Genomic DNA, 22370 nt, shown 5'->3' with positions numbered 1-22370 from the left:
GAATACCGAGAAAACTACCACCTCGTTCTGAAGAAGCACGTTTCGTCTTTGCATCTTTCTGAAGAGTGGTCACTCTCACACCAAAAGATGGAGTATTGAAATAATCCTCAGTACAGCTCTATGTGACACAACCTTGCCTTCCCTTTCAGAAACTGGCCAAATTTGGGGTTCTGAAGAGTTACAAATGCAGCTAACGCAGAGTGAAGCTACAGCCCATACAGAATGTTCCCAAGTCAGAACATTCTCACTCCTTTGAGATTTTGCATCAAGATAGTATTATCTTTACAATTTCACTAAATCCAAAAAAGTTCAATTTATTGCTACTTAAAACTTCCAAGAGGACAATAATCTATGCTTAAGACAACAAAGCAGCATCGTAGTAATCTATCAGATACAACATCAAAGGTACGGTGCAAAGAAGGGACCTCCCGCAGGGAGATTGTACCCTCTTTTGACAGTCATACTCAATAGCTAACCAAATACAACCTTAAATCCCTTCTACTTATAGTTCAACTTTGACATGACTAAAATAGTATTTTAGTCCGGCTGTATGAAAAAAAAAACCCAAAACTCCCATCTCTATAAAGCATCATTAAATCCAAACCTGTTCTGTAACAGCAGAACCTAACTTTTTTTGTTTTTTCTCTAACAAATACTAGCTTTCTTTTTTCAATTGAGTGGCTAGACATCTTGACTCAAGTATTACAATCTCTGGTAGGATTCTTTCCTTTAATATAATAGCTCATTTCCCTTATAAAATCATTAATAGAAAATAAAGCCCTTTTTGTTAACTCTAATCTTGCTTCCTTGCAAGTGTGCCAGAGGCACTTTAATATGGATCAGGTCATGAATATCACAAATTACAGCAGCAATGTGTGGCAACAAAGGATCAGATTATTACTGTAACAGCAATACCTTCTTCCTTTTTTGATAAAAAAAAAAGTAAACAGTATCCATTGATCTCTCAGGACAAAAAGTCAGTTCCTCTTAAATCTGTGTTTTTCTGATACTTACAAATCCAAAGTTTACAGTATGAAGTAATGGCACAGCACAAACCTGAGAATGATGAATGAGGGGTATTACAGGGTGTAGTAAAATCTACTTCATTTTATGTCAAAATTCTCTCCTGTTTCACATGATGTACAGGTATGAAGTTAACCTAAAGTAGGAAAAAGTTAGTAGGTGCTATTTTTGCATAACGTTTCCTATGGTAGATTCATGGCAGATGCATTATGAACGAAGCAAAACTATGTACAGGCAGGCACAATTATGGAAGAATTAATGTACCAACAAGAACAGTACTGGCCATAAATGCAGTATAACATAGCGAAATGAAATTCGCTGCAGAAAAGCACACCCCATTAAAGTTTGTACTTTCCTTGGGTAATGCGGGAACACACGACAACCGTAGCCTATTTCCCTACTTGAAGTAGTCACACTGGGAAAGACTTGTACGGTCTTTGTAAGGGTTCATGGGGAGGGAAAAGACAAGAATAATGACCAAAGAGAAGCGCAAAGATGTTATTCATACAGACCTGTTATCCATTGCAGAGCCCTCCGCACATTGCCTTACAACTGCAGTATGCAAAACCGGCTTACTACTAGCAAAAACTTATTTCCAGAAGTGCAAAGATTTCGTTCAAGTTCTAATACAATAAAGAGGTATTTTAACTTTAATACGTCCCATTCCTTTCCTGTAACTCAGCAAAGCTTCAGGTGACGCTCACATTAAATGCCAGTTGCCCAGTCCAAAGGACACAGTCTCAGCCCCCCGATGCGACACTTCAAAGGGAAGTGAACCTTTCTGTGCCACCCAAATACTGTTAAACTCTGCTGTAAACTGTCTGCTAGACCTGGGCTGATAGAAACTCCACGAAGAAATGAATGAAGACCTCCAAGATATCTTCCCCAAAGAAAACATTTAAATTCTTCAGCAATATTCAGCATTAACATCTGATGGGACAAGTCTGTCAAGGAGAAGTCTTAGAAAGATGATGCCGATTTCACAGAAAGACTCAGAATCTCTGATTTTGGGGGCCAGGCTGGAGTCCTAACTCTAATTAAATTCTAATCTGCTTTTCCCAGGTTTCATAAAATGCTGTCTCAAATAGGCTTATCTTCTAAGAAGTGCAGCATGATCTTCTCATTAAAGAATCTGTTACAATGAAAACACATTAGTACTAAAGCCATAAAAGACTGAGGAAATTATGGACATTTTCCCCTAAACTAGTGGATTGCTCTAGTATCACTTTAAAAAAATTTTTACATTCACAAGTCTGCTTGAAAAGTGGGAACTTGCTTTTTAAGTGTTTCTTCAATGTTATCTCTATTTTGTTCTTTAATTAATAAAAGGATACATGCACTGACATTATAAACACTAATTTGCTATTTAGCATCCCAAATTAGGAAGCATAAACATTTATGCACTTCATTAAACACTACCTAAGAACACTTTGATATTAACAGGAGACAAGCTAGGCTGTTAAATGCAATTTCAGGGCACACATAAGCCACCGTAAAAAGACACTCCTCCTCTTCCCATCCCTCGCTATGAATGCTCCCTGGCTTCATCCCATTGGCACCAGCCCTTACGAAATGAACCTTGGAAATCAGTGAGATCTGACACATCTGCGCAATCCCAAGTGCCGGTTCAAGGGAAGGGATGGGAACGCAAGGGCACGAGCAGCGAAAGCGGGTCGTACCTGTTCGGCAGCACGGCATACTTAGATTGGTACAAGTCAATCGTGAAATTGCACTTCAGAAAGCATAAACCAAATACTTATGCCCTGAATTAAGACACCATTTAAGCACACGTGGTGTACAGGAAGAGACAACATGGTGTTTTTCTCCATCTCTTCCAAAACAGGCACTGCAGTTCTAGCAAGCCTCCTCTCCTTTCCCCTCTTTCTTCCACCCACCCCAGCCGTTTAAAGAATCCTTGTGTTGCTCCTTTGAGCATTGAAATACGCTTAACGTTAGGGTATACGAGTGCTACAGGAAGATGATAAGAAATGGTCTTTCAAAACTACAGGAAGCAGAACTGCGGTGGTAGAAAAGAAACAAATGCTGATACTCAGGAACAGACAGCCTGAATGGCAAATAAGCACATCTGTGCGCGTAAAATAAATGGAAGGTTAACTAAGATCACCAATATAACAAATCGTCAAAATTGATCAGTCCAAGCCCTAAATTATCTCAACAAACCTTATTCTCAAAATCCTTCACGAAACAAGACTTTAGGTTATCTTCTTTCATTTACAGACAGTAAGGTATAATTCAGACAACAAATTATTCCTTATAACTTTGCATCGCAAGTCTAACTTCAATGTAGAAAATGATTTTTAATTTAAATTTCTCCTAAAAGTGTCCATTGTCAAATTATGGACTCAGACAAAATGGTACTAAATTTTCTATTATACATAATCTTGCCATAGTGTGGCAATCTTTAAATCATTTGAAAATACAAACACACTAAAAATATAGTGCTTCAGGAACAGTAATATGGACATACTGAAGAGCTTTGTACCATAACGAGAAATCTGAAAAGTGCCTTGGTGCCTGAAAAAGAACTGCTTTTAGATTTATTTATTTTTTAAAATAAATTATCATGATTTTACAACTTACAGCTTTGGGTTCTTTGTTGTTTGTTTTTTTTAAAACTATGACAGCAATGGTGATCTATCTACAAGATAATAAGCCAAAAAGAAGCATTCTTTGTGTGTTTTTGACCAAATATATTGTTAGAGATCAAAACAAAGATTTATAAAAACAAACGATTAAAATTTCAGTTCAGAAAAACACTTCGTAAAATACAATAAAACCCTTTTCAATAGCAAAGTGGATTTTGTACAGTTCTTCCTTCTAAGCAGATGATTACTACAGCCTAGATCCACTAACTCCCGTAAAACAAAATGTAGGCAAAATGGGTTGGTGTTCGCAGAATTACAACCTATATACAGAACTGCAGGTAACATACTGCAACTCATTGGAAAAACCTTTGAAAATTCAGTTTCATTGTGAGTGGACTTACAATATATCTTACATTATTTAAAAGCAGGTTACACCATAGAAAGGCTTTTGACAGAGCCGCTCAAAAAATGAATCAGTTATAGAAGGAGAGTAACACTTCAAGTCAGCTTCTCCCATCAGCAAAAATGCCACACAAATCAAAAAACAACACTTAAGTAAAACACTAAGACTTTATTAAAAATCCAAAATTTATTGCAAATTGTACTTTGCACTTTCCCTCCTTTCTTCATTTTTACATGATTTATTGATATCCATGATTTTTTCACAGATGTACTTGTTGACTTTGGAGAGTCTCTGTGCAATTTCAGTTTCATCCACAGTTTCTTGTGCTATTCTATCATACAAACATTCTGGGGAGAAAAAAAAAGGAAAGAGCCATTAGGATATTTTTAGAAAAGAATATAGCCCTGTGTTGGGCTAACTACTCAAGAGACAGCACTGAGTAAGCACTGTGTATTTGTTGCAAGACAGCAGAAGCTTTCATTGATTCACTGGCTATCTTGTTAAAGTTAAGATTTTTCACCTGGCTTGAATCTTTGGCATGACCAACTTCCAGTTATGCTGTGACTACATTAATAGGCTTTCTATATAGAAACAAGGCTACATCCAACCTTTTACAGTGTTAGTCTTGCCCACCTAACTCTTGTATTTGTCCATATCTCCACAGCAGATTTAGAACCTTTTCCCAGGTGAACGGTCTCACCAGAACTGTTATTATCTACAGTTCCCTGTGAATCACTCCTACCTTCACACCTTCAAGACAGTAAGTAAATGATAATGGTTAGGAATAGAATCAGTAATCAGTAGGAGAAGACATTAACCGATTTATTTTATTTTTAAATCTGTTCAACATACATTAATGTCTGCATCTTTATCGGACGCCCTGTCCCTGGGCATATTTTGCTTTTATTAGTAGATTATTCAGGGCGAGAACCATCTTCTTGCATGTTTGCACAATACACTTTGTGAACTTAACTGGAGTACAAAAAGCAAGCAACAGTAATAACTGCAAAAGCAATGAGGGCAATGAAAGTTGAGACAATTCTGCTTCACAGAGTCTGTAGTTCGGTGCCAGAATCCTGCAGAGGTTACTGAAATTGGCGGTGGTGCAGCACACCCAACTTCTTAGTGACAGGCAGGTTTGGGGTTTTTTGTTTTCATAGCCAGAACAATGTATTTTGTTGTGTAGGCTTCCCAGATTGGTTAAACAAACTCTGTTCTGCTTTGCCTAGCAATCTATTCCAGTAGCCATTTATTGCTTCATATACAGAAAGCCACAGAGATTATCACTTAATTAACATGGTTTACAACATTTCTAATGCGTCGTATTAAAAAGTTATGAAAATTAAGTACTATGCATGCTTTGTAGTTCATTTTGAAACCTCTCAGAAGTTTTATAAAAGGTTATTTTGCATTAACAAGGTTTATAACAGTGCTCGTGCATCATACTTTTTATAATTTCTTTATTACATACTACACAATAGGGATTTTTAAGAAGCTACAGCTATCAGACACATTAAGAGCTAATGCTGTCATTCAAAAATCTATTTTAAATAAGTTAGTCTGTGCCCACAGAATGATAAGAACATCTAAAAACAATGTGCATTTTATGTGGTAAGAGGTACTGAATATAAAATAAACCAAATTAATCAGCATGCAGCCTGATAGCTGAAATGCTGATCATCAGTAAACTATGATTTGAAATATGACACCTAAAAAGAGGCACGTCACTGAGAACCTGAAGAAACCCAGTGTGTTTGCTTGTACTACAACAATCTCAGGAATACTCCCAGGTTGTGGCAGATACACCTAGTCAGGTGAACTTCCAGTAAAAGACAGGCTATGTTATTAGTTTAGCCACAATATCAAGCAAAGAATCACTTGACAGAATTCATTCATCAGCTGTGACTCTTAAAGTCACTGTGACCCAGACAGATCCATGATCATCACAGTTTTTCCTTTTCCATCTCTTCCATTTTTATGAGGGGCTGCAGAAATAGTGCTTTAGTAATCACATAAGGATGCTGGCTTAGGGGCTCCAAAGAGCGATTTGGGGTTCTGCTTCTTTGTCTTTTGGCTTTAGAGGAGCATACAGATACCCCTTCCTATTTCTGACTGGACCAAAGATTCAAGTAGACCTCAAAGACTAACAAGGAGCTTTAATTCTTTCTGTGATGCCTGACCCAAATCATTGGCTATGTAAATTCTAACTTCCTCGCATTTCACCATTTGTCCACTTGCTACTCATTTTTTTTGTTTTGTTTTCTTCTCCATAACAACTTATTTGGCCACTTCCAGCTTTCCAGGAAACACTGCTGGCATGATGGGGCAAGACCTGCTAACATTGACGCAAATGCAAAGGACACAACAACGTAGAAAATCATGATTATGTGCTACCCAGTACCGCTGATACAGGAAGTTTGTCTGCTGCCACCTAAAACATTGGCCATGCAGTTTAACTGGTTCAAGAGGAGATTGTACAGTCCTGAGTCTAACAAAAAGGGAGTCAAAGACAAGGCGAAAGAAACACTGGAAAGAGGGACATGGAAAACCAGGGTGTGGAACAGTAGAATTCAAATGAGGGTTGAGGCTGGAAGCAAAAGTATGACAGAAAACACAGAAAAACAAGGAAATAGGGAGGAGCTGAATTCCTGGCAAGTGTAAAGGTATGGAAGAGAAGAGAGGGAAGAGCCGCATCTGCCTCTCACTATTTACCTGTTGGAGCATACTCCCAAACTCACTGTAGTCAAAACAAGGGGAGTTAGAAGAAAGCTATCATTTAAACAGCTCGAGCAACACAGAGTGGCCCTGAGTGAAGTAGAAGAGGAAATTCTCACAGAAGCAACCTTACCAGCAGTGCTGAGGAACAACAGCCTCCAGCAGGGAAACCAGAAAGCTCTTTGCAATGGGCCAGTGAAAAATAACCCCTTTTTACTGCATGCTTGTAAGTATGCATCTGGGTAACCAATTCTGTTTCCCATTAGGAGCTGACAAGGGTAGCCACAGCCAGAGTGGATTCCTTACATTGCCAGTACCTCATTACTTTGCTACATGTGTTAGGATTGTACCAAAAGGTCCCAGTCAGAACTAGAAAATCAGCATGGAACAGCTTGCACTTCCACATCTATTCTTGAAGCAAATTAGTAAAAAAAAAAACAAACCGTGTCTTTTACTCATTTCTTACAAACTAAGAAAGATCACAGTACGAAGATCAGTTTCCAACTTCTCCCCACACAACACAGACACACGCACACACTCAAAGAGGAATCATATTTCTTACTTCCAAAACATGGTACTTGCAAGGCAGATTACAACAGCTCTTAAACAGTTCATAGTTAAGAGCACAGAGCAACTATGTGTTGAATAATGAAGCTCAATCAAATAGGGAGATTTCTTTCAGCCCTACTGCAATTTAGTATGGACACAAAACCTAAAAATCCATTTTTGGTATGTATTCCATGAGGAACTGACTTAGTTCTGACTTAAAAAGAAGCCTGAAATACCAAGAGAGACAGAAATAAATGCAAAACACAAGCACGATGATACAAAGGGACTGCAATTCACTATTCATTTTAAATAAAGGAGAAGGCCTTTTCTCTCTCAAAGTACTACATATATGGACTCAGGCTTGCAGTTACTGAAAGTGTCATTGAAATTTTTCCTGCCAGATAGGTCAACGATTTACACTTCCTGTTCAAATTCCAATTCAAGTGCAACAATTAATTTTTACTATTTCCATTTTCTCCACTTAAAAGGGTAAAACTATTCTTTCTTGCCTTTGAAGGTATGCGTATTTTTATAGTCACAGCTATAATGGTTTCTGTGCCTCATGCCAGAGTTGGTTATGTTCTGGATGAAAGAATGTGGTAAAGCTACTCTCAGGCTTGTTAAAAGGAATATATGCATTTTAAAAAATCATTATGTTATAAATGAATTCCAGAACAATGTGTTGTTCCCCAGGCTCAGAGTCCTGTCCTGCAAGTGGTTTAAAGTGATGATCTTCTTGAACCTTACTGAAGTCAATGTACAACTCTTCAGCTGCGAAGGCCTGCACTGTCCACAGCTATTGCAATGTGTTTTACTTTTCCTGGATATGTATGCACTTCACAATGCAATAGCAATGAGAATTACAGTTTTTAATCAGTTAATTTTATATGAGCTGAAAAGAAGCATCTTTCAACTCGGTGATTAATGTAAACTCCAAAGCAGGAAGCAAAAGTTTTCAAATAACCTACCTCTGACAATGCTTAATTTGTGAGGTGAGAGAGGTGGCTTGGGAACGGCATCTTTCTTTTTTTTGGTTGCAACTCCTGTGACACTTCTGTTCTTGAGAACATCTGTTCCCCAAATCATAACCGCTAGATTTTTTGTATACTTTGAATCTCCTTGTGTTACTTGCAGCTGGTGCCATTTCTCCTCATCTACCCAAATTCCACTGCCAAGATGGACCTAGAAGGTAGTAATAATAACAACTTATCTATGGTATGTAGCACACAACAGTATCCAAGTGCTGTAGGAACATTAATATTAGGTACTATAATAACAGTAATTAGGGCTTAATAAATCCATTTTGCCTAATTCTGAAACTTCTCCAACTTTGTGGGTCAGGGAGTTCAAGTCAACCTCTTGTATAATAAAGTTCCTTTTTGTATTCAGTTCTTACTCTCTACTTCCCCTCCACCCCGCATAGCCTATCTCCTGAAAGACTATGGTCAGGAACAGAGATACAAGAAGGAAACGGTAAACACATCCAGTATTACAGAGGTATGCACAGCACATAAACCAAGCAGTTGCACCAGCCTAACTCAGGAGCAAGATGAAACGTCTTTAATATGCAAGCTTCCCTTTGGCTGAAACAGACTTTACCCAAAGCATATTTTGGAGGCAGTAGAGGGAAACAGTTCCTAAGTCGTACCCTGTACCTGTTTGCAAAATTCAGCCTGATTGTTTAAAGTAACTAGAAGGGGAGAAGGGATTTTGAGAGCTCCCATTTCAATATAAGCCAAGAGAATTTGGAAGCTTTGTAAAACTTCCTATTCTATCAAGAAGTTTGCCTATCATGTATGATCAGCCTATTCAGGTGAATACTGTTTTGCGGCAAGGAAATGACCCATTGCTACAACATCATAAACTTTCCATTATCCAGACAATGGGGAGTAGAGATAGTTCATTGAAGTAGTAAACCAGGGTAATATGGGTACTGGGAAATGCAGTGTGAAGCCACTGCAGAGTCTCTAAAAGGAAGCTGCTTGCGTCTAGTTGTGCTTATTAGTCTTGCTCAGCATTGACTACGCTGGGTTGACTCTCACAGAGCTACGTAGTACCTCTACCCCAGACTTAAGATGAACGCAGGACGAGAATCTGAGTACCCTCCTTAGGCTCCCACTATGCACGTTGGAGCCGATAGTCCTGATAACCAGGACACAATCAAGCAACAGCAAGGAAAGTAACTTCACTAGTAACCAGCACAGGTCTGACATGAGTGCAACCAGGACGCAAACGCTGGCCCTGTGCGGAACCACGGAGAACACTTTGTACCTCGTATGTCTATGCCCCTAATTCTTGCAGTACAGTGCAGACACCTGAACCACCTCTGCACACAGAAAGCTTCGTTCGCATAGTGATGAACTTCATTTGGTTGGACCCACGCTTGCTTATCATCCATAACAAGCTAATGTGTGACCTAGCTATTGCAATTACTGGTAAGAGTTCACTGCACTGGTAAGGAACAAGATAGAACTTACTTTCAGATAATCTGTAAAAGTGCAAAATACCAAAAATATGTATCAATTGGATTGTTATATCCAAAATTTAGGTTTCATAAGATCTGAACAAATGGAAGTTCTTTCTGCAACACTAACACTTTAATAAAAGCTTATTGCCTCCTCACGATTAAAAAAAAATCCTGTGAACAAAATTCTATGGCAAAACTATATTAGGAGACTCTGTTTGCCTTAACTGTTTTGCTCTTAGTTTTTTGTGGTTTTACTCCTTTCATGTGGCATTACATAAACTGTGCCTGCTACCCATACATATCTGAACAGTATCACATAAATCCCATTAAATTCAATGAAAATTGGACAAAGCTACTGTAAAATTTTATATACCCGTAATTTTACTGTCTGTATTCAACCAAATACCATTTTTCCTTTAAAGGGAAACCTGCTTTAATTATTAATGAGGGCTATAACCCACAGAAATTTTTTATTTTGATAGCATCCTTCAAAAGCAACTTGTTGTTTAAAAACTTAAATAGAAAAATATGAATGGCTTGGCTACCAGCTACATTATAAAAAGCAAATGAAAAGTCTAACTTCCTTAAAGTAAAGCAAGCTGCCTCTCCTGCAGAATCTTCTACACTAAAGGCATTCTAAGAAGCTTTTCACAAGTCTGCATGGTATTTAGATTTTGTAATGGACAGAAACGGAACTAGTAATAACCACAACATGAACACCCCTTTTTTCTCTTCCTTCTCTGTTGTCGAGCCTCTTCATAATTGCTTTAAAAAAAAAATTTCACACTCTTTTGGTGCTCTCTACATATTTTGTAAGACAACTTCAATCAGAGTGAGCAGTCTGCGCTCAGAAAACCATCACATTAGTTACAATTCAGTTACTTCTGTTTTGATCTTGGAAAAGTTATCTGTAAAAATGAGTGTAAGTCACTTAGAAAATAACTAAGATTAGGAATGTTGTGACATGCCGAATTTTGGATGCCTGTATTACATTAGTTGTAGAGACTGCTGTATTTGATCAAAAATCTGATTCCCCTCTGCCAAAATTAGGGTTTGTCTTTGCTAAAAATTGTTTAGCCTCTTAAGCTACTACATTATTCATTAGCTTTAAGTTACTTAAAAGAAAACAACAAGTTACAGCAAGTATTTTTAATATTTATGTTTCAGACAGATCACCTCTTCATTTATGCTTCATTTATTAAAAAAACAATCACTGGTATGAAACACCTATGGTAACAGCAACTACGTGACAGACAGCCACAGACACAGAAATCTTATGTCTCCCTTTTTCTATTTCTAGCACTGTTACGGCAAGGAATTTAATCTGTCCATGTCTCAGTTTACCTCTCTGTAAAACAGGCTCAGTACTGTTTCCTATTACCCCCAAAGCTATGGGAAGCTTACTGTACTCCAGATTCAGAAGCCATTTCCTTCTTGCTGGAAGAGCTGCCCCATGGGCCAGACCCTTGGCTTGATGAAATCAATGGGAACTTTACCCCCAGTTTCAGCAACTGCAGGACCAACCTTCAAGCACAATGCAACAGAAACAACAGCAAATTCAAAGCAATGCTCACCACCGTAACTGTACTAACATGTGCAATATATCGAAAATGTATCTCAGAAGATGAACTCTTTTTTTTTCCTTCTTTTTTTTTTTCCTTCTTCTTTTCTTTTCTTTAAATGAATGCCATAGGCTCTTTTTCAGTAACTCTGTTCTCCCTCTGGAGTGGAGAGATTTATCTGCTTTGAAAGAATCCTACTAAGATCAAATCCGATGCCACAAAGGGCAAGACTTCTAAAAAAGTATTTCAACTACTCTAGTGGTGCATGTCAATAAAGGAATAATGAAAAAAAGGCATAAAGAAGAAAAACTGAAAAAAACACCCTCCAACACTCTAAATACATTATTAGTTCACATTTCTGGCATGTGAGCTGGCTGAAGCCCCAGTAAATAGGCAAACTTAAAGAAAAACCAAAGTTACAAAAAGAAAGTTAAAGAGATATCTGTAAAGAGAGAGAAAACTTCAGCAACAGAAGTGCCAAGAAGCTGGCAGAAGAAATAAAGGTGCAGGAAAAGCTGCATACAAATAGTAAAGGATGCGCCCTATCCCACAGACTTTAAACGGGGAAAAAAAGGGGGTAAACCAAACTCTCACAGTAATATATACAAAGTTTTCATTGCACAAATATACACAAAATATACAAGCAAATGACATATGTTAAATATATTAGGCAAGAAAAGCTATCTGAACCAAATACTTGTCAAACTGCCAAGATTATACTATTTTTCAGATACATTTTGTCCTCAACAATTATGTCAAATACATCATCAAGAATGATAGACGCTTGTGCAGTCAATCTTGTAACACAAATCTGAAAATGTAGTATTTCATGCTATTCCATCAGTAATTACACTGTAAGCCAAAGCTGAAGTGGAGGTTTCCTCATTAAAGATTCCCACATTATGGTACCAAATGCATACATAGCCTAAGAAACAGGATCTGCATAGGCAATTCTGAAGGACATAGGGTTTTGTAAAAGAAAAACAATGTTCATTTAATGATAATAGCAACAGCTATAAAAGCAGGCCTTGGTAGATGAGTGGACAATGTGTTAAACATGCTGAAGTCTGAAAGGCTGTAAGTCAGGTTCTGGCAAACTGTAGCTAGATGGTATTTCACCAGCTTCATAAGGAAAGTAGCACTACATCAGCTCAATTCAGTGGCAATGCTCCTACCAGATTCAAGGGAGTCCATTTTCATTCCAGGGTTCCTAATTATCTACTGGACTCCAACCAAAACATGAAGGCTTCTCTGCGATAAGACTACAGCACATTAAAAAACATTAAAGACCTTTTAGGAAAAAGTATTTCTGTTAAATAGACTAATGTAACTTTATAATGTGGGTTACTGACTTTGGTCTATATTCGGTGGATTTATGTATGTCACCAATTGAAGACTATGCCAATTTGCTTGTGCATAAATATTTAATAATTACATTCCTTGGATTGCACAGCATTCAATGCTTTCATCACTGAGAATAATTTTCTATGCTGTTCACATTTGTGTAATTTCATAATTTTCCTCAGCATACCTTTAGGAAAACTCAGGAAGTTTGTATAAGCTGCTACCACGCAAAACCCCCGAGATCATGAAAATTCCACAATAAAATCACCTGATGGACATTTACAAGTTATTCATGCTATATTTAATTTAAAATACCTTTCCATTCTCGAGAATATACTTGTCCATTACTGGAACAGGGGCAGGATAGTACGTTGATGTATTTGCTTCCTCACTGAAGGTCTTCTGTACCTCAGGTTCGGGCTCAATTGATTCTGATTTTACTTTTTCAAGCTCAATGGCAGGTCCTAGACAGTTAAGAAAAGAGAGCTGTCTGCTATCCCAGAGAACATGAAATCAATCACTTCATCACGCATGGTTAACATAAAATAACACATTAGTCATGTTCATTTTAAAGTTAGGAAGAGTCTAAACCAAAATCTTACTTCTGAATGTCAATAAGTAAGAGCAGGATAAGTAACTCTGCTTTATAAACATTAAAATGTTTAATTTTAATTTAAATGTTTAATTTTAGTCTTAAAGCATATGGGCAATTACAGGTGCGGGTAAGATAGCTTCAATGCACGCTATGGAAATTATGTTAAAATGACGCTGACATTATAAACCAAAAGCAACAACAGCAATTCTTCAAATAAGAATTACTATATAGTTGCATAGAAACCTGCAAAATTTACTGTGATAATTATACAAATTATCCATATAGAATTACAAATTTTATAGAAATTTGAAATCCCTTTAGATGTAACAGGCATATATTAAAAATAGTGAGGATCTACAGAAATGCTACAAAGCAAACAGGCTTAGGCTACTTATGCTAAAGTATCATGCATAGAAAAAGTATCCAAGGTTAAAAAAACCCCACATAAATTAAAATTTTGATTGTCCAATCCATCCAATACACTGATTTTTATTTTTAATGTAATCAACAAAAATTAAGCACAGATTAAACAGAATATGACTAAGCATATGCTTGAGGCTTCAAAGGAGTATAATAATTTTGTCAGTCATCAACTTTTCTTGTCCAGATCAAATTAATAAAAAGTGTTCCTAAAAAGAAGAACAAAATAAAATAATTTGTGAACTGGATTTCATTATTCCATTACATTACAGCGGTAACACCAGAAGTCTAGGAACAGGCTATGGCCCCAAGCCTATCATTGTCTCTGGATGTCTGTCTCTAGGATCACAAGGAGCTCCAGCAGTCACTGAAGTTCCACGCAGGGACGGTGGTTCGTTAACACAGCAAGGTTGCCAGCTTAGACCCTGGACACCACAGTAATCAGCCACTTCCATGAACTATGAAGATAAACTCACCCACTTGTAAGAACTATATTGTACCAGGCTGGTGCCGAGAGCGCTGCAGCACTCTGTAGCCCAACCTTGACATCTTCAACAAACGACAATTCAACAATCAGGTCACCATCACAGTTCAGCATCCTTCCTCAGTGTTTGTGCACACAGACCAAGGCCTGAATTGATCTAACTCTGCAAGTCAAGCTGGCACCAGAACTCATGTCTCGAGTCATGCATCTTAAATAGTTCCTGTACCTGGAACAAGCAAAGCATTCATTCCTCCTACTTTGTGTGCTTTCATTTAGATTATTATACAGTGATATCAGCATTTCCTCCATTGTCAGCCTTTGACATTTATCCTATAGCTTATTCTACACCTACATAGCTAGCTAAATGTTCTCAGCTGACTGCTACTTGACGCTCAGCAACAACTAGAAGTTTTATCTGCAACTCAGGCACTCCTATACTGCAGTGCCACCAAAAGTGTCTTAAGACCCATATGCAATGCAAGCATGGTGCAGAGAAATCACAAAAAACATACTGTTTGCATTATAATTTCATAGTAATCTTAGTAAGGCCCTCTAATACCATGCATATACAATAGTACAGCCAAGACAAACTAAACTTTCTGAACTTGAGACTGCTAAACTGATTCAGATTGAGGGAAAGACCTGGATTGATTAAAGCACCCAAAGCCTGCACACATCTCAGGGTAGGCACCCCTGAACAAGCAGATGCAGTAACATAATTGCCAGTGTGAACTTAAAAAGTGACCTTTTAGCTGTTACTTTAAGAACACATTCTTCAACAAAGTGCTATCTTGAGTGGTCTTACACTTTGAAAGTCACTTTGAGGAAGATACCCAAGTACAACCACCTTCTTCCTAGAAGGAAATGTTCTCACTTTAAACACTTTTACTAGTTGCCATTTAGAAGTCTTTCACTGTTTTGTTTATAGTCATATACTGACATAGCTGGGGTCTGGTTTCCAGAGGTGCCCAAGAAAAACAGCTGATTAAAGTCCACAATAACCATAGGTCTAAGAGGTCAGAAGAACCTCTATTGCAATTCAAGCTTTACTGCTCACTTAAAAGTCACCAACAGAAAGCCTTTAAAAGGTCTTCTCTTATATTCTACTTTTTTTCTTCCCAAACAGAAATCTGCCTCAAACTAGGTAACCTTCACAGCTACTTTCACCATCTACTGAAGACTGCATTTTCAACCTGGCATGTTGTGAATTAGACATGTAGCCTGCATTACTGCCTTGCTGCTAATGGGAGTTGTGTGCCCAATTTACCACACACCACACTCTCTGAAAGTTTCCTCTCTCTGTAGCTCTCATGCTCTGTGTCTTATTTTAAAGATGATCAAAGATATATGCCGCTATCTAAAGGCTTAACAATGATAATACTTACGTAATAAGGATCATAAAAAAAATAAAGACAATTCTTCAGAATGCAAAAAGGAAACAAATGTTTTATTGCAAAATCTTTCTCCTGACTGTAAAGTTTCCATAATACCTGAGAGGCCAGCAACTTCAAATTCAGGGTGAAGAGGTAGAAGGCTTCCCTTCATCACCTCTTTTCCTCAAAAACGCATCTTAGGCTATGCGCTACTCAAAAATTAGTAAATAAGCCAAAATAAATTAGCTGATAAAGTGGTCAATATAGATTTGTAAGTAGCAAGCTGTTTTTCTACATGGTCTACCAGAATTTGAACGACAACAACAGAAGTCTGAGAAGTAGTAATGTCATATATAAATGGTACTTCACGTACTTGTAGTTCATAGAAACCCTGGACTTTTTTTACATCAAAAAGCCAAAGGAATCTGGAACAGCTGAATAATAGTAATTCCTTACACGTGGTAAAACACAAATATCATTTCATTCTCCCTATTCTGGTGTCAGTCCCAAGACACTGTAAACTGGATCACTGGAATTAAACTGGGATTAAAAATAACCACCTGAGAGACTGTGTGTGTTGATGAATGAATGTTTATGAATGAAAGTGAATACACTCCCTGACTTTAGAGCAACACTAATTCTTAGCAATACAACATGGAAATGCAGTATTTATCAGGGAGTGAACAACACCCAAACATTATCCCCTGGTACAACTTCACTACTTCTGGCCATATATAACCACAGTAAACTGCACAGATCTTAGCCTGGAGACAACTATTATTTTTTTTAAGAAGTTATTGAAATTCTTATCTTTTGCAATCCAAGGGCTATTTAAAATTAGGCCTACAGGGAAGAGTCAGCGATTTAATTCTCTAAATCACCTTACTCTCTATTGATAAAAACAGGGCAAATTAGCGTGTTTTCACATGCAACAGAACAAAGATAAACTGAAAAGGCCTACGATCACATGGCTTCCTGATCCCAAAGTAGGCAAGGGAAAAGAGGCTTTGGCTGCACACATTATTCCAGGAGCTCAGATGAGGGATACCATAACCTCTTCCATGACAGTCATCACCGTCCCCACTGCTTTGGTCCCTAGAGCCCTGGTCAAATGCCTGTCTCCTCCAGGTGGGGATCTGTTGGGCAACAGCGTATCAAAATCATAAAGAAGCTTCAGTATATCCCCATGGATCAGTACTGATTTCGCTACGGTCGTTTGTCACATCTGCTTTCAAGGTTCTTCTAAAACCACGAGCAATTCAGGGTCACCATGTGGAAGATTAAGAACCTCACTCTTCCCACGGGAGTGGCTCAAGTTTAGTAGCAGAGATGAAGGCCTAGGTCTAAAGCAGAATACGTTGACTTCTAGCTGCTCACTGAAATCAACATGTTGATGGGAAATTAGGAGACTGAATTTTAGCTCAAGAGGCTGTTCTATATTTGATCTGCAAGTTTAAAATGGCAACAGGCACGCGTTTCCCACAGCTGCAATTCATCAGCACAAAACAGCTGTCACATCATGCAAAGAAATCAGAAGTCTCTAAGGTGAAACAGAAATGCAATTAGTTTGCATTAAGTCCAGCCTGCTAGAAGTGCAGCATAACATAAATTACGTGTAATTTGAAACTCTAAGTTTAAGAGATCGCTGCAACAACTGAAGATGAATTCAGGATGTAATCTATTTTCTCAACAATTTTCACAGATCATTCATATATCCAAATATACCTCATTTATAAGCTGGAAAAGTAAGGAAGACTAAAGAAGTCTTTACATATCTATTTCTTGATTAAAAGTAGCACTTCTTCATACTGTCATCAGATTCCCTAATCTATAATTTGCTGAAGTTGTCTCCCTTTCTAATAATTCATAAATTTTGTACTGATCTTCCTAGAATCTGGTTGCATCTCTACTGTGAATGAGGCTACAAGAAAAGGCAAGAGTTATCAGTGGTTAATCAACCAAGTGTTAGGAAACACACACCCTGTGAAGGACACAGCCCATAGGGCCAAATTCTACCTTTGTCAACCATGAAAAGTTCCATACAAGCAATAACAACAAGGGATTTTTTTGGAAGTTAACTATAATTTGTATTTGTCCAGGCATGTGATTAAATTAAAAGAACTTGTCTTCAATGTAATTGAGACTTATTTTCAGTTGTCAAGCAGGTACCAGACTGAACCAATGGAAATTCAAGCCCAGTATTTAGAGTAGATTCAGCATTTTTTCCAAGAGGGTTTGGGTTTTTTTTCTTTTTCTTCCAAGCTTTCTTGATTCAGCTCAAGTGAAAAAAAATGCATCCCTTCTTTCTTAAAGTGAAAGAAACAAGACAGAATTCAGAAGCTGTTGTCATTTCATTGCTGGTCTCACCACTCAAACTGCTGTCAAGACTACCAACTAAATTGGTATTTTACGCTGTTCAGCCCCATTGCCTACTAACATCTGGCTGGTGCTCCATTGACATAAATTCCAGCTAACTACTTGCAGATGAAGAAACATCTTTCCATCCAAGGAAAATTTTAGAAAGCTCGGTGGAATCTACTGCCAACCACATAGTGTTTTTCAGATTGTGGAAACCTTGCCTATTTAGTTTTATTAAAAAACTTAACTAGAATGTTTATAATAAGTAATGACACTTTAATTATGCACAGTGTAACAATGATGAGCATTCACAATCAAACACCCAGGTTAAATCGTCAGATGCTACTTCCAAGAACCTGGCTCCAAACTCGCGGGCACACCTTAACACATGCTGCAGCACAGGCACATGCTCTCTCAGGTTCAGGTTTGTACGTGAATGTAACTCAGACCCACATGCAAATTGCATGCACTCGTTCCAGTCAAGTAGAAGACCCAATATCCAATTTACATGCAAAAATTAAGTTTCCAAATACACAAAGGCAGACATAAGAAACAGCATGCTAAGTTTGGATGCACAAATTTTAACCAAGTTTCAGTCACCGAGCAAATCTTCCAACACAGCAGTACCACATTCTAATAGCAAATAAATATCAAATTAGTAAAATATTTGAAGGTATTCCAAGGGTACCATCTTCAATGAAAAGGATGAACTTTTTATTTTGTCTTTTTTTCCCATTTATTCCAACATAATGGTTGAATAATTGTTATAAACCAAAACAAATGAGCAATTGACTAAAGATATTTAAAATTTAAATCCAAATTACACAAACCTGCATTTTGTAACAAATGTTGATAAAAGGGACACTAATATAAAAAGTTTTTTTAATTAGTCTTTAACAATCCATTATTTTTCAAGTAGCATGGCTGTTTAAAGCCACTGCTAAGAAGTTCAGGAATATATCACATTCTAATGAGCTACTAATGGGAAGAGAGGGCAGAAAATGGAAGGTAACACAGTCACTTACATAACAATAACCAAAATCCCTAACTGAAAAGAATAAAATAGTTTTAGCCCAAATATTCATTCCACTGCCTTTTCTTTCTTCTTTCTTTTCTTTTTAAACTGGAACATATTGGTATATTTTGCAGATGACGCTTTATTATCTTTTTCAGCATATACTGGAAGGTCAGAGACTCTTTAAAATACAGCTGCTTAAAATGGAACTCTGATTCAACCATACCAGCACAAAGACCTCTACTATCATTAAAGAAAAACCCAGACGTACATAGCATACAAATTCGACACATATTATACAGCCATAGTAGAAAACCCTTTTAACATTCAATGTCCAGTTTAACAACCACTGCTATTCTTCAAATATGTTTCCGTTACTATTGATCACACTTGCAAAATTCATTAAACTAGTCCCATTTAAGTCCGGCACTTACCACTACCTAGTCTTAGAAGCAGTACATCCTGGAGTCTCCTGTTCAAGTCTCTGAGCTCTTTCATTTCTGACACGAGTGCCCCATACTCCTTTAGCTTCTTTGCCTGTTGCACAAGCTGTCTCCGCGTTCTCTCAAGCTCCTGTTGAATGTGTCTCATTTCTTCTTGTTGCTGTTGGTAACTCCTCAGCAATTCTTCATACAGAATCCGAGGAACTACAGCATCGTCCATGTTGTTCATGCCTTCCGAAGTCTCCATAAAAGCCTCCTCAGGGCTGGAAGTATTACTGAGACTCATCCCATTCTGTTTTTCAAGGCGAGCAACAACTGCTTCAATGCTTTTGTGTGTACCTTCACTTTGTTTCCTCCCATCTTGTCTCTGCGTGTTACAATAAAAAATAAATAAATTAGGAGAGCAGTAAGATGTAATAAAATTAAAATTCTACAGACTTGGGAACCGTTAATATTCTTGTTTTCCAAAAAAAACAAGACAAAGTCTGCCTGCAAAAACGTTTTGCCTAACAGATTCTTGTGGATATACATCATAACTATCATGCATGCATAATTCAGCTAAATGCATACACAAACTTCTGAGGCAGTTAAAGGCCTTTCTTTCTGCTTTTATGCAACACTTGCAAGCTCAGTGTATATAGGTCACTTAATTCCATATAGAAAGATAATTTCTTTAAAAAAAAAAAAAGTGGATCTGCATCTCTTTTCTTTTAAAGTTTACCCCTAACATTTAGATTTCCGAGAACAATTGATTTTCTGATAAGTAAGAGAAAGAATCAACTATGTGCTACGTTTGTCACCTGTAATGACATCAGAGATGAAAGCAGTGTACCATACAAAGCTGTTTTGTGAACAGAGGGCTTGTCCTTCCCACACTTTGGGAGACAAAAACCTTCTCTGACTATTCCTCTAGCACGTTCACCCAACTGCCTGATGCAAATGACTGAGTTAACACTATCAGCAAACACTGAAAGGGAATTGAAAACACAGAAGTTGGAGACAGAATGTATCATCCAGTCTCATCTCCCTCATCAACTGATTCCTTCTATATTAGTACTGCATTGCAGAGGCTTCATGTCCTTTGAACTCTCAGCAGAAATTTACCTTCAGTCATCTGCACAAACCCTACAAATTAAAGCACACCTCTTTTCTGGGGCCTGGATAGTGGTATTAAAATGTGACAGTATGGGTAAAAGTCACTAAGTTTTATTGGACAAATATGGAAAAGGCATTTGAACTTCCAAGCAATTGCAAGGAAAGCAAATGTAGCTCGTAGGTTAGAGACAAGAAGCTGACACTATCAATTCCCATACCACAATATCCATGAGTAATGTGGCAGAAAATGAGATTATTTGATGTCATGCCTGTTCCATGCATGTTCTAAAAAAGAAAAAAAAATATGCTGGCCCACTATAAAGAAATGTACTAGTATCATTCCTGCAGCTGCAAAACACATGAAGCCACAGAGCAGTATTTTATTCTGAAGGTTGGCAGACTTTTAAAGAAATCATTTGATATCAAAAAGTAAATGTATTTACATAGGGGGTTTCTGGCATCTGGACCTAAAAAGGCAACTGGCAGTTATAATGGAGGGATGCAATCCTGTCAATTTGTCTTCTCGCCCACTGCCGTAGTTGGGAAGTCTCAGAGCACCCCTTCCAATTCCAAACAAGCAGTGCGCAATAGGTCACAAGTGCCACCAAGAACAGCTGCTCGACATTCATGGAACTGGTGACTTTTAAAGCATTCTGGGCCAAAGTAGAAGAGTATTGTTCCAGAAATCTCAAATGGCAATTAAACCGTGCAGACGGTATAAACAGGAAAATGTTCGATTGCATATAAATCAGGTTTTGAAAACTCGTACCCCACCCCCCACACACAATTTAACCCAATTTCACCAAACACAGTGTTTTAAGGGGATCAAAAGCAGGCCTGGAATTCTTAAGCTATGACGTCTGTATATGCCCCAAGCATCTCCAAAACAAAACAAAAAAAAAAAAAGAAAAAAGAAAAAGAAAAAAGAAAAAAAAGAAAGGAAAAAAAGAAAAAAAAAGGAAAGACTTCAGTACCTTACTGTGTCTAAGCTCCACATCTTCTTCCCCATAATCTGTAACCTCCCCAGCTTCTTCTACGTGATTGAGAGAGAGCTTGGGGATTTTAATTTTCTTCTGCATCACACTGTTCTCAAGGTCAGTTTTGTCCTCTAAAATGTATATTAAAAATAAAATTTTGTTATATTAATCAGTGTTCTTACTTCCAAATACTACATGACTTAGGCAAGACCAGTTAAAAAAAAAAACAAAAAACAAAAAACAAAAATACTTCCCATGCTTCAATCCCCTCATAATACTATGATCAAATTAATCCATGGCGTAACTCAACTGATGCCCACTGACAGTTCTAGAGTTTCAACAAGGGATCAATCTGGCCAAACACAAGAATAAATATTGTAAAATGCCAAACTAAATTCATGTGAGTGATCAAAAGTGTCAATGAGTAGCTTGTACTATCACTATAATAAGAGTTAAAGATGCTGTAAATAAAACAACTTTCTAAAAAACATCTGTATTGCGTTAAATTATGTTTACCAACAGTATTTTCATATTCATAATCTGTTGCCGCAGTTCAAACTCTGCTTAGGTTTAAAGTGAAAATAAACTTGGTAATTCATCCTATACTCTAACCGTCATCTGTCAGCAGTACAGACCTATTTGCACATGCAGCAGATTCTGCTGTTCTGCAAAGAGCAGGGCTGGAAAAGGGGATGCTGCAGGATAGGTTAAAAGGGCATTACAGAAAAGTTGCGTATGGACCAAATCTGTAACGAAACTACTATACAACCCCTATTTCATTAGTTAATGGTACTAATTCTTTTTTTTTTAGATACACAAAGCCAATGAATGCTTAAATTAATCTTTGAATCTTAAAAAAAAAATTGAAGCAAAATACTTTGAAGTCTGAAACATTCTAACACATCTCAAGATTAAATATTTCAAAACATTATTCTGAAAAT

General features: G+C 37.4%; 2 protein-coding genes across 3 annotated transcripts in view; both read right to left on the bottom strand.

Moving 5' to 3' along the window:
- The window catches only part of AGBL4 (ATP/GTP binding protein-like 4), a 580767-nt gene that overhangs the window by 358190 nt on the left and 200207 nt on the right, over positions 1-22370 (bottom strand). The window lies entirely within an intron of this gene.
- The window catches only part of BEND5 (BEN domain containing 5), a 31860-nt gene continuing 13708 nt past the window's right edge, over positions 4219-22370 (bottom strand). The window contains exons 2-6 of one of the 2 annotated variants that reach the window (XM_010582411.1): positions 21427-21560; positions 19349-19724; positions 12985-13133; positions 8265-8478; positions 4219-4379 (exon numbers count right to left, since the gene is read on the bottom strand). In XM_010582411.1, coding sequence (XP_010580713.1) covers positions 4219-4379; positions 8265-8478; positions 12985-13133; positions 19349-19724; positions 21427-21560 — 1034 coding nt within the window. The remainder of the gene's footprint in view (positions 4380-8264; positions 8479-12984; positions 13134-19348; positions 19725-21426; positions 21561-22370) is intronic. The other variant, XM_010582412.1, reaches the window with a different exon arrangement.

Source organism: Haliaeetus leucocephalus, unplaced genomic scaffold (assembly GCF_000737465.1).
Source record: "Haliaeetus leucocephalus isolate CR32 unplaced genomic scaffold, Haliaeetus_leucocephalus-4.0 Scaffold848, whole genome shotgun sequence".
Lineage (NCBI taxonomy): Eukaryota > Metazoa > Chordata > Aves > Accipitriformes > Accipitridae > Haliaeetus > Haliaeetus leucocephalus.
The sequence above is the reverse complement of the archived record's forward strand: the minus strand, read 5'-3'. Positions and strand labels throughout refer to the sequence as shown.